The sequence below is a fragment of the Phocoena sinus genome, chromosome 14, assembly GCF_008692025.1.
Source record: "Phocoena sinus isolate mPhoSin1 chromosome 14, mPhoSin1.pri, whole genome shotgun sequence".
In the NCBI taxonomy this organism is placed as follows: Eukaryota; Metazoa; Chordata; class Mammalia; order Artiodactyla; family Phocoenidae; genus Phocoena; species Phocoena sinus.
The window spans coordinates 57,784,208-57,796,798 of NC_045776.1; the positions used below are offsets into that span (position 1 = coordinate 57,784,208).

A 12,591-nucleotide genomic window follows, 5' to 3' on the forward strand; every position below is an offset into this window, starting at 1 on the left:
CCCTCCACACCCCTGTTGCTGTGCTCTCCTCCGTGGCTTCTTAGCTCCCCCCTCCGCCTCCCGCAGTCTCTGTCCGCGAAGGGGCTTCCTAGTGTGTGGAAAGCTTTCCTCCTTCACAGCTCCCTCCCACTGGTGCAGGTGCTGTCCCTATTCTTTTGTCTCTGTTTTTTATTTTGCCCTACCCAGGTACGTGGGGAGTTTCTTGCCTTTTGGGAGGTCTGAGGTCTTCTGCCAGCGTTCAGTAGGTGTTCTGTAGGAGTTGTTCCACGTGTAGATGTATTTCTGGTGTATCTGTGGGGAGGAAGGTGATCTCCGCGTCTTACTCTTCCACCATCTTCCCAGCCAGTAGCCATTTTGACTCCAGCCACAGCTGCAGAGCAAAACTAAATTATATCTGCAGGGAATTAAATGATCCTTCAGAGATCTTAGTTTAAAACTGCTTAGCTCATTAAAATATATTTATGGCTTTAAAATTTTCCTTCTTCTGGAATTTACACACATTCTCCCAGAAAAAGTAGCTGATCAAGGAAAACTGTCTCATTCCAAGGAGTGAAAATAAAATTAACAGTAAAAGAAGAGCTAACTAGTTATGATGCCACTTTTTTTTTCTTTTGTCTTGCAAAATACTCTGTTAGGTTAGGTCCTTACCAAACAAGGATATATCTAGAGGAGGCTCTGCCTTCTTCCTGTGTTCCCTTTGCCTGTGACTTGCTGGAGTCTGTTTAAAGTGCTTTTTGGGGCAAACAGCTGGTGCCCTCAGCTGGAACGTACCCAGCAGTATTATTGAATACATGTTCTTTGTAGGAACTGGAGCTTAAAATCTTGATAAAGAAATGAAAGTATTCATACTCTGCTCTAATCTATTTATTATCGTCTACAGTGATAGTTTATTTTTTAAAAGCTCAAAATGCAAAACATGAAATACTGTCAAGTAATCAATAGAATATTCAACATTTTAAAAGTTTCACTTAAAAAACTTTAAAGAAAGAGCCAGTGAATTCAATTTACATTTTAAACTATTTAATAGAGGTATTTGTTGTACATGTGGTTTTAGTTTGACATAAACAAAAAATTTCTCTCTGGAAACATTTAACCTGAGTTGGAAATGAAATATGAACTGTAAAGGTTTTAATTCACCAAATAATTTTCCTCAAAATATAAATGATGATTCCCAACTGAGGAGTTCCCCAAAGTTCAGGACTCAGTCCCAGGACAGGAATGAGGGAAAACTCCTTGTAGGTCAAAAGCTGTGCTGAAGTCATAGGATTGCACTTGTGGGCCCTTAATTAGAGTGAGTTTTCGCAAACAGCCCCGGAAGGAGGTCTGGCTGCTCAGGCAGTTTTGCTTTACATCAGCTGTTTAGGAAAGAAGAGAAGATAGTGTTAAATTTTGCTAAATGACGTAGGTAGCACAGTAGGAACAAAAATAACTTCTTGTGGTTTCCAGATCAAAATTAGAAGATTTTTCTACATAAGTGGCTTCAGTGATAGCAGAATTCTTAATAAACAATGTTAAGGTACAGTGACTTAAAAAGTCATAAAAGGGATTTTTATTTTATAAATGCATAGTTTGAATCCAAAAATCGATGTGAGAGGATAAGACACGTTTGTCCTCTAAAATGATTACTGACCCCTAAAATGATTCCCAACTTGGGGGTCATCTGAGAAGATGTTTCTCAGTGAAGTCATCCAGCTTCCCGTACATTACATCTGACGTTCTCAGAGTCTTAGTGATTACCTTATATACGTAGATTATTTTAATTTTTCCAAGAATTCCTAGGAATTTGAAATAGACTTTCTAAAATGGTGAAGGATTTGTCACCCAAGCCATGTATTTTTCTTCATCCCTATTCTATATGCACATGAACTAAGAACTAAGACTTTCCCCAGTGGCAATGCCCCTCAAAAGTGAATGAGCAGAGCAGACGACATACGCACCAGGATAGCCACCAACATAAATGGGATTGTTGGTGTCAGCAGAGGTAGACTGGGTGTGTAGACTTTCAGCTCGAACTGCATTCCCATCGACAATCAGAACCACGCGATGTTTGCTTTTGTTTGCCTGAAGTGTGTGCCATTTTCCATCACAGAGAGTACTGGGAGCACTGGGTTCGTATGTGGCTGTTATCCTACCAGCACCATTGTTAACGTGAAACAAGAGCTAAACAAACAACAGACACAAGCAAATATCTTGGTGAATTTTTCCCTATTTAAGGAACGCAGTCCATTCACATAATGTTCTTGGAGTGGAAAACATCAGAGCATTCTTCTAAAAAGGAGGGCTAACTATGAAAAACAAACAATGGTTTTGAAAAATAGCCTCTTAAGAATTCTGATGCTATCCTATTCCCGAGGTTTCAGAATGGAAAATGGCCACCTCCATGGGAACAAGCCTGAGCCACGATCTTAGCATTGCATCCTCAGATCAGTGCCTCATTTTCAGCACAACAAGAGGGCATGGGTTTACTGAGGGTGTCAGTTCCTAGAAGTTGCTATAGCACCTGTGAAGGAACATTTACTAACTCCCTTCTGACAAACCACAGATGCTCTACTACAGCAAGTGGTAGCACAAAAAAATTGGAGACCTGCAGAAGGTGAGAGGGAAGAATTGTGACTATCCTGTTGTAAGGTTCTTATGCTATATGTGAAGCTACTCATTTCAAGGTAGACTGACAAATTAAAGAGATATACTGTAAAGACTTGGGCAACCACCAGAAATATTTTTAAAAGAACAATAAATAATAAGCTAATAATAGAAGTAAAATATACAATACGTCAGAAATTACATTTTTGCAACTGTTACACTTATAACATTTTTCAGATGTCACATAAAAATGTGCAAATGGGGCTTCCCTGGTGGCGCAGTGGTTAAGAATCCGCCTGCCAAGGCGGGGGATGCGGATTTGAGCTCTGGTCTGGAAAGATCCCACATGCCACGGAGTAACTAAGCCCGTGAGATGCAACTACTGAGCCTGTGCTCTAGAGCCTGTGAGCCACAGCTACTGAAGCCCACGCGCCTGGAGCCCGTGCTCCACAACAAGAGAAGCCACCGCAATGAGAAGCCCGCACACGGCAGCAAGGAGTAGCCCCCGCTCGCCACAACTAGAGAAAGCCTGCATGCAACAAAGACCCAACACAGCCAAAAATAAATAAATAAATTTAAAAAATTTTAAATGTACAAATGGATAAAAAAATTTTCAAAATTCTTTTGAAGTACAGCTAAGAAAAGATATTGGCTATAAGCCACAGTGCAGAGCGTCAGCAATAGGATGTAAAGGCACTTTTGTTTCAACATGAAGATGACATAAAGGGGGAGAAGAGGTGAAGGACTTGTGACTTTATTTATATCCTCCCCACCCCCATTCTAGGATATCCTAGGGGCCAAAGTCCCAGTGGGGAGTAAGTAGGGAAATGTGAGAAACAAGCTAATAAGTTTGGGAGAATCAAGAGACTTGTTCCTTGCCTTCTAGGAGGCAGTAAGTAGCTCAGGAAGAGTCAAGCATCATAGTCCCACAACAACATGAGTTAACCACAGTGCAGTAAAAGTGCATTAGGGAGAGAGAGGACCCGAGAGACCACCACCTTGACTCCCCATGTCTGATGAGTGGTATAGCAGACCTTCCCAAGTTCTCATCTGGCCCTCTGGGGATAAGGAAGTTATAGAAAACAATTATGTTTTTGTATTAAAAGAATTAGACTGTTGTGCATCCATCTTATGGAATACTCTGCAATAAAAAGAAATGAATTGTCTTCGAGATTCACAACAAACCTGGATGAACTGCCAGGAAATGAGACAGAGTGTAAAAAGCCAATATCAAGAGACTACATGATTTAACTTATGTAACAGTTGTGAACTAACAATCAGAGCGACAGAAAGCAGATCAGTGGTTGCCAGGGGTGAGGGATGCAGGGAGAGAGTCGGCATGGATATGAAGGTGGTGGCTTGAGGGAGCCTTGTGGTAATGGTACCACTGTCCTGATTGTGGTGGTTACATGAAGCTACACGTGTGATAAAACTGTGAAGAGCTACACACACTCTCGTAAACACGTATAACTAGCATAACTGAATAACCTCTGTGGATTGAGCCAATGTCAGTTTCATAGATTTGATGTACTAGTTATGCAGGATGCTAACCCTGGAGAAACCTAGGTGAAGGGCGCACAAGGACCTCCCTGTACATTACATTGCAGCTTCTATCATCTATAATAATTTCCAAATAAAAAGTTAACCAATATTAGGGAGAGTGGGGCATTAGGTTGGTAACTTACTTTCAGATGGTTTTCAGGGAAAAAAAAGTTTTTTGTATTGTAGTTGCAGTTTTGCTTTACATTTAATTTCAAAAATATAAATTTTTTTTGGGGGGGGGGTACGCAGGCCTCTCACTGTTGTGGCCTCTCCCGTTGCCGAGTACAGACTCTGGACGCGCAGGCTCAGTGGCCATGGCTCACGAGCCCAGCCGCTCCGCAGCATGTGGGATCTTCCCGGACCGGGTCACGAACCCGTGTCCCCTGCATTGGTAGGTGGACTCTCAACCACTGTGCCACCAGGGAAGCCCAAAAAATTATTTTTAAAAAGATTTTTCAGGATTATCTATTTTTAAATATTAATCAGCCTTTTCTCCATTCCACTAAAGTGAATAATTGGAAATTTGGTTCTAGACATGTCTACTGTTTCTTAACTGCTCTGTCTCTGACACTGGGGTGGGGCGGGGGGACCCCATCCAGATTCAGCACCCACCTTGCCATTTACAATCTCTAATCCGATGGCATCCACTTTGGCACTGCTGATCCCCAGGAGGACACCATTCTCTGAGGAGGTACGAAACTCCAGCGTAATGTTCACATCTGATCGTACTTTGTAGCCTTCTTTGACTGAAAAACCAAGGAAGACCCCCAGTTGGTGGTGAGGCCTGCCCTGCCCAGGAAGGCCCAGGCTCAGAATGGCCTCAGGCTGGGCTGGCTGGCTGTGCATTTGGGCTCCTGATGAGGGTCAGGAGAGCTGGCTCCACCTCTTTCTCTGAATCCGGCTCCACCCCCACCAGCAAGTCATTTCCAACCCCCGAGCCTCAGCTTGCACCTCTGTAGGATGAAGCTGACTAGAGCTGAGGTAGGCACATCCTCCCAGCTACAGCCATGTGGGTAAAAAAAAATCACAAGGGATTTGATCCATGTAACTCCATCATCATCTATCCAGGAAGAATGCACTTTATTTTCCCAATATCTACTTACTGGATATGTCATTATTTGCTGAGTATATTAGAGTCCACACTAGGCTTTTTTTTTAATTGAATGAATTTTTCATTCAGGTGATAAAAAAGCTGAGATAGGCTAGGGATATTAGCAATAGCAGGCAGTTGTTACCGTGCCCAGGGCTGAAGGAAAAATGGGAGAAGGTGGTGCTACTAGATCTTGGAAGCACAGAGTGAAGGAAGGAAGCCTGCTGGCTTTCCCCTCCTCCCTCCCAACCTCAGTCTTCCACTAGAGCCTTCCTGGAAGCCAGGGCAAAGGAGCCCAGAAATTTGTTCTCTGTGATAGAAAGAAGAATGGGGCCAGAGAAGCACGGTTCTGAGTGCAAACAGGAAGTTAACCAGCAAATCAAGCATCTAAAATGGGGAGAGAATGTAAGATATATTACAAGGGCTAGTTCTAAGCCTTGAGGACTTTACATTCTAAGGCATTTTAGAGATTTACATTCCTCTACTTATACCTGATTAATATTTCAACAACCTAAATGGGGTTAATTTCTTCATCAAATCTGACTCACATTTGGCTGGCTGGTCCAGACAATTTATGCTACTGATTTTGAATTCAAAGGTCCTAATTAACTTGGACAGGGAAAGTATGCCTTATGTAAATTTGGGGAAAGTACAGATGAAACCAGCACCACATGTTGCACTCCATCTGGAGTGGCACCACCCCTAGTGGGAGGAAGCCACCTGGATAGCACAAGAGGTGGGAAGGCTTTTACGCTAGAAGCTGAGAAGCCAGAATGCGCCAGAACATTTCACGAAACATGGCCTAGCTGCAGCTGGGGCAGTGGGTCCTGTCCTTTCATATAGTTCTTGGACCCGTATCACCTTAGGAGTGCAGGTGCGTCCCAGAGATTTCTTTCGAGATTGTTGATTATACATACCAAGGGCTGCATATCCACTTCCTTCAAAGAAAGTTCCCTCCTGGGCTGCTGCATAGCACCTGTTTACTGCAAATGCAGACACTGGGCTGTCCTCGTCCAGCTGTTTGCTGTTCACTGTCACCTCCCCAATGCAAGCGGGGATGCTGTGGGTGATCTAAGCCAAATGATGCAGGAGTAGATGATGGTGAGGACAGTGAGAAGGGCAAGCACAAATTTTCCCTACACGTCAACAAAACACATTAAAATACTGCCTTTCGGTTTTAAAAATCTAATTGCCACAGTACTTCACATGAATGTCTAACTTAAAGCTACTGTAATGTAGTAAAAGGGTTTTATATTATTTTGAGTAAATATTGTGGAAATTAAGAATGTGGGGTTTTCTAATCTGCAAATACAAATTTGCCAGACTTTCCTGCACTGTACTGGGGCTAAGTGGCTGTAGAAAGGGAACTGTTTGTTAACTAACCAGCAGGAAGGCTGGTTGGGCTTCAAGGAGGAGCTCCAACACACAATCTAGGAATGTGGATTGAAAGGCTTGCATCTTGCAGCCAAGCCCTGGGCGCAAACAAGATAATTTAAACATAAACATATTCCTCCACAAAACAAACACAACCACAGTAAAGGCAAAATGGGCCCAGAGAGAAAATGCTGCTTACATTTCCAATGTTCCTGGCCCTGTACTCGGAGGGAAGGCCTCCTAGGTACAACTTTCCTTCCACATCCAACGTGGTAGCATCTCCCGCCGTGGTCACCATGGGCGATTCCTGGCCATCAACTGTCATGAAGCCCTTCCTTTTAAAGTACTCTGTCTTGACCTAGAGCGATGTGAAAACATGCATAATTTCTAAGGAATCTGAGAAATAGCAGTAATAACCTGAATGAAATCCTAAAGGTATGGCTCAGGTTTTCACAGTTGGTGTTGAGAGGAGGCTGAGCCTGGAGCCGGTTAGAACAGCGTGCTCCAAAAACAGAAATATAGATCAATGGGACAGTATAGAAAGCCCAGAGATAAACCCACGCACCTATGGGCAACTAGTCTATGACAATGGAGGCAAGGATATACAATGGAGAAAAGACAGCTTCTTCAATAAGTGGTGCTGGGAAAGCTGGACAGCTACATGTAAAAGAATGAAATTAGAACACTCCCTAACACCATACAGAAAAATAAACTCAAAATGGATTAGAGACCTAAATGTAAGACCAGACACTATAAAACTCTTAGAGGAACACATAGGAAGCACACTCAGACATAAATCACAGCAAGATCTTTTTTGATCCACCTCCTAGAGTAATGGAAATAAAAATAAATAATGAAACTTAAAAGCTTTTACAAAGCAAAGGAAACTACAAACAAGACAAAAAGACAACCCTCAGAATGGGAGAAAATATTTGCAAATGAATCAACGGACAAAGGATTAATCTCCAAAATATATAAACAGCTCATGCAGCTCAGTATTAAAAAAACAAACAACCCAATCCAAAAATGGGCAGAAGACCTAAAAAGACATTTCTCCAAAGAAGACATACAGATGGCCAAGAGGCACATGAAAAGCTGCTCATCATCACTAATTATTAGAGGAATGCACATCAAAACTACAATGAGCTATCACCTCACACTGGTTAGAATGGGCATCATCAGAAAATCTACAAACAACAAATGCTGGAGAGGGTGTGGAGAAAAGGGAACCCTCTTGCACTGTTGGTGGGAATGTAAATTGATACAGCCACTATGGAGAACAGTATGGAGGTTCCTTAAAAAACTACAAATAGAACTACCATATGACCCAGCAATCCCACTACTGGGCATATACCCTGAGAAAACCATAATTCAAAAAGAGTCATGTACCACAATGTTCATTGCAGCACTATTTGTAATAGCCAGGACATGGAAGCAACCTAAATGTCCATCGACAGACGAATGGATAAAGAAGATGTGGTGCATATATACAACAGAATATTACTCAGCTATAAAAAGGGAACGAAACTGGGTCATTCGTAGAAACATGGATGAATCTAGGGACTGTCATACAGAGTGAAGTAAGTCAGAAAGAGAAAAACAAATATTGTATATTAACGCATATATGTGGAACCTAGAGAAATGGTATAGATGAACAGGTTTGCAGGGCAGAAATTGAGACACAGATGTAGAGAACAAACGTATGGACACCAAGGGGGGAAAGTGGTGGGGATCGGGGCGGGGGGTGGTGTGATGAATTGGGCGATTGGGATTGACGTGTATACACTGATATGTATAAAATAGATAACTAATAACCTGCTGTATAGAAAAAAACAAATTAAAAAAAAAAAAAGAATACAGCATGCTCCAGAGTCCTAGTCACAAGAACACAAATGCCATGATGTCAGGTTTGGCCCATTCATGCCACCCCGGGCTTGATTTACTTCTCGTCAAGCCAAGGACATTTCTGGTGCCTTTTGTTCATTTACCAATGTTTGCTGAGTGCTTACTAAGTGTCAGGCACTGAGTGAGGCCCTGGGGATATTTCCAGAAGCAGAAAAGGTCCCTGCCTGCAAGGAGTTTACATTCTATGGGGCAGATGTCAGACACAAAGCAAGCTGGAAATCAAAGGGGATGATCCCACTACTGTGAAATGGAGTGGACACTAGGGACACGTGGAGCAAAACTCAGAACAAGTGATCACAGCTTCCTGAGAGCGTACCGTGTGCCACTGGCCATCACTGAGCAGCGCAGGGTGCGAGACTTTTGTCCTGCCCTTCCCAAGATCGAACATGAAGTGGAGGCGGCCCCCGTGCAGCTGGAGCGTGGCGTAGTCAACCTGGTTCTGATGAGCCATGTAGTAAACCAGGCCACTGGAGGCGAACGTTCGGATGCTTAGCTGGACCAAGAGCCTGGAGGGAAGCGAGAGCTCAGCTCTCAGGAATATGCTTTCACTTTTACTCTTTAACCTCAAAGAGAGACCCCAATAAGTGTTTCAACATTTATATTTAACATCTCAGGTCATTCATCCCTTCATTTACTTATTATCCATTCATTCAACTCATGATTACTGTGTACCTCCACCTGCCAGGAACGGTTGTAGGAGCAGAGGATCAAGCAGTGAACCGAGGAAGGTCCCTTCCCCGCTGAAACTAATACCAGAAATATATCAGAGGGTTAAAACTGGGGCATGTGAAGGCCCAAGTGGTGGCTACATTAAGTAGTCAGGGCAGGCAACTCTGAAAGATTGTTATTTCTGAGATCTGAATGAAAGACAGGAGGAAGCCCCAGAAACCTCTGCAGGAAAGGCCTGCATTTCGTTTCCAGACAGTGCAGAGTATGTGAAAACCACTGGTTGATTCTGGTGGTCAGCCAGCAATCCCCAAGGGGGCCATGTGGGAAACGGCACCACATAGGGGTGGAGGAAGGTTTCGTCTGGGTGTCTTCCCACAGAAGGGAGCACAGGGTCACTGAGGCACACGGGGACAGGGAAAGGAGAGCGTGGCAGATTTCAGTGTAAGTGCAGTGGGAAGTCACGGGAGGGTTTTAAGAAGGGGGATGGGCATGGCTGGATTTATATCTTAAAAAGAACCTGTGATGTGAAAAGCAAATCGGATGGGGCCAGGGTGACAGCAGGTGTCAGGCTGGCAGCTGTTATAAGAGTCCACAGAGGCCAGATTGGGGCTCAGACCAGGGTGGTTGGGGGGGGTGGGACGCGGAGGAGGTGAAGTAACACATGAAATATTCTGGATGAAGAAGCCTCAGGACTTGCTAAGGGACTAAATTTGGAGAGCAAGGGAAGGAACAAGCTCTAGGTGTGGGCCTTGGGCAGCCAGGTGAATGGTGGTGATGCCTACAGAAATGCAGGTTTCGGGGAGATGGTGAATTCTCTCTGGGTGCACTGAGGCTGAGAGGCCTGTCCCCATCCACGTGGAGATGTCCAGGTGGTTGGGTGTACAGCCCGAGTTCTGGGTGGAGCTCAGAGCTAGTGATGTGGGTGCTGGTGCGAACAGATGGCATTTCACAGCCACTGGAACACAGAAGGTGCCGTGGAGGGGAGGCGGGAGGGGCGCTGCCCCCTCTGATAGCAGAGGAGCAGAGGAGGAGACTGAGCAGCGGGCGGGGCAGGGTGAGGGGAGCGTGGCGCCTCGGCCGCGAAGGACACAGAGGGGCCCCGGGCGCTGATGCCGCTGAGCGCCTGGAGGGGGTGGCACCACCACGCATGGACGTGGCTGCAGCAGGGCTCCGATGACCTGGCGAGGAGCGAGGCGAGGCTGACCAGGTGGGGAGAGGAGGGAAGGGGAGGCGGGGAAAGACAGACAGCCACGTAAGGCAACTCTTCCAAGACGTTCCACTGCGAAGCAGAGCCGGGATATTGAATGGGGTGGGCTGGGGTGTGCAGTGTACCAGAGCATTTCTGTTTTCAAAGTTAGGAACTCCTAGAGAGGAAGTCGGCGCAGTGGTCACAAGCACCTGGATGGGAGTCTGAGCAGGTGCCTCAATCTCCTGGTCTATAAAATGAAGATAATACCCTCCTCACAGGATAATTGCGAGGACTAAGTTGGGGTTTGTGTGTAAAATACCGAGACGGTCTCCGGTACAAGTGTTTCCTCCTTGGTCTCCCTGATGACGGGGTGATGGAAGTGATTCTGTGTGCTGACAGGAGCAGGTATGAAAGAGGGAGAAATGGATGCTGCCCGTGTCCTGGGAGGAGGGGTGACGGCTCCAGTGGGCAAGACAAGAACCCTTCCTCCATGTGGCAGGGGAGGGGCGGGGGACAGAGGCAGGGTACTCCTTCTGATGGTGGACAGAACGGGCTCTTTCTTCTCAGTGACGCAAGACAGCAGCTGGGGCATGAAGGGAGCTGTGGGGATGCATAGAGTTTTGAAAGAAGAGAAGAAGCTACGAAAAATAAAAAATGTGAATGTATTAGAGACGTATACTGGCTCCCCATACATTTGGAGTTTGGAGGTTCCATCTGAGATCTGTGGCCACAGCTTTAAAGTCAAACCAGGTAGGAAAAAGAGATGCATCTCTGCAGCCCTGACTACCAGCTCGGGTTCTGGCATGGATTAGGCCCTGTATGGGCTTTACCTGGCGTCACAGTGAAGAGATGAGAGGGTTAAGGGAGTTTGCAGAGGAACACCTGTAATAAAGGCATCAAACCTATCTGGGTAAGGGGGTAAACTGTGCTGTGGGAGATAGAAAAAGGGTGATGATGCTGAGAAGCATGAGGGCTCAGGGGTCTTGATGTGGTTGAGGGACTGCTGGAGCCGGAAGTAAGGAGGAGGAAGAGGGTTTAGTAGGATGCTTAAGGCAGAGGTTGTGGAGGTGGGGTGGGTACTTATGTAGTACTCAAGGGTGTGAGCATGGGAGAGGGTGGCTCAGAGGGAAGGACGAAAAGACAGATCTAAGCCAGAGGACCTCAAAGATGAGGTGCTGGGTGGCTGCTGAACTCATGGGGAACGACGGCAGGGGCTGCAGAGAGAAGACGCTGAGCCGAGCTGTGTGCTGGGGCGGTGAGCTCAGATGACACGGCAGAGGCACAAGAGCATGGCAGGCCTGAAGGTGCAGACCTCAGGGCTGAGCCACAGGAAGAGCGGGGAGGACTGTGGGTCCTCGGTCATGAGATCCCTGGGATGTGAGCCGCTTTCACTGAACGGAGAAGGGTTCCCGGGACAGGCATGTGTGAGGGCCGGGGGGACATGCAGACTGGTGTGGGTGTGGCATCAGGAATTTGGGGGCACAGTGAAAGTTTGGGTAGGCAGTTTCATCAGATTAGTGAATGCTTACTGTAGAATGGGGTTCAAAGGCCAGATGATAGATCCAGAGAACCTGGGATTCCAGAAGGAAGGGGGATTTAGATACCTACGTGCTTTCCTACATACACACAGACAGGCAGCAACCAGCCATCATCAAGATGGGGTAAAGACAAACCACAGCACCCCACTTAATCACATTTAAGCATCTGAGGTCCACAGAGGCTGCCTTCCCCTCTTTGCCTTCTCACTGCTGCCCTATGGTGGCAAGTTGAACACTCCATGGTGAAACACAAGAAGCTTCTTCTAGAAAAGACCCATTGCTGAAGAATACGTCCTAGACTCATCTAGCAGTGAGATAACTCATGAGGACGTCAGAGCAATGCCTACCTCCTTCTGACAGCCAGCTGATTAAAGGGCAGCACCAAGTGGCTGCCTCCTGCAAGGCCGAACTGGTGGGCGTTGGGGACGTACTCCGGGGCTCTGTCCACGACACACAATTCCTGTAAGACATGCACATGGTTCTCAGCCACACACGACCAAGACCCCCACTAACACTGATGCGTTTTTCCACGAGGGAAACATCTCAGAAGCAACTGTGTCAGAGCACCAGCAACACAAACACACAGCACCGATTTTACCTTCTTTGCTTCGAACAGTTTACTACACATCCCTTTCTTTATCTCTCTGAGAAGGCAATTAGAGTTTTTGTTTTTCACCTCAGCCCCACTCAAGTTCACCTAA

The 12,591-nt window shown here is 45.8% G+C and overlaps 1 protein-coding gene across 1 annotated transcript in view; it reads right to left on the reverse strand.

The window, feature by feature from the left end:
* Positions 1-998: 998 nt before the first annotated feature.
* The window catches only part of LAMA1 (laminin subunit alpha 1), a 159,848-nt gene continuing 148,255 nt past the window's right edge, over positions 999-12,591 (reverse strand). The window contains exons 57-63 of the mRNA XM_032654047.1: positions 12,238-12,350; positions 8,811-9,000; positions 6,789-6,947; positions 6,133-6,286; positions 4,738-4,871; positions 1,938-2,160; positions 999-1,355 (exon numbers count right to left, since the gene is read on the reverse strand). Of these exons, the coding sequence (XP_032509938.1) occupies positions 1,195-1,355; positions 1,938-2,160; positions 4,738-4,871; positions 6,133-6,286; positions 6,789-6,947; positions 8,811-9,000; positions 12,238-12,350 (1,134 nt within the window). The 3' untranslated portion in view covers positions 999-1,194. The remainder of the gene's footprint in view (positions 1,356-1,937; positions 2,161-4,737; positions 4,872-6,132; positions 6,287-6,788; positions 6,948-8,810; positions 9,001-12,237; positions 12,351-12,591) is intronic.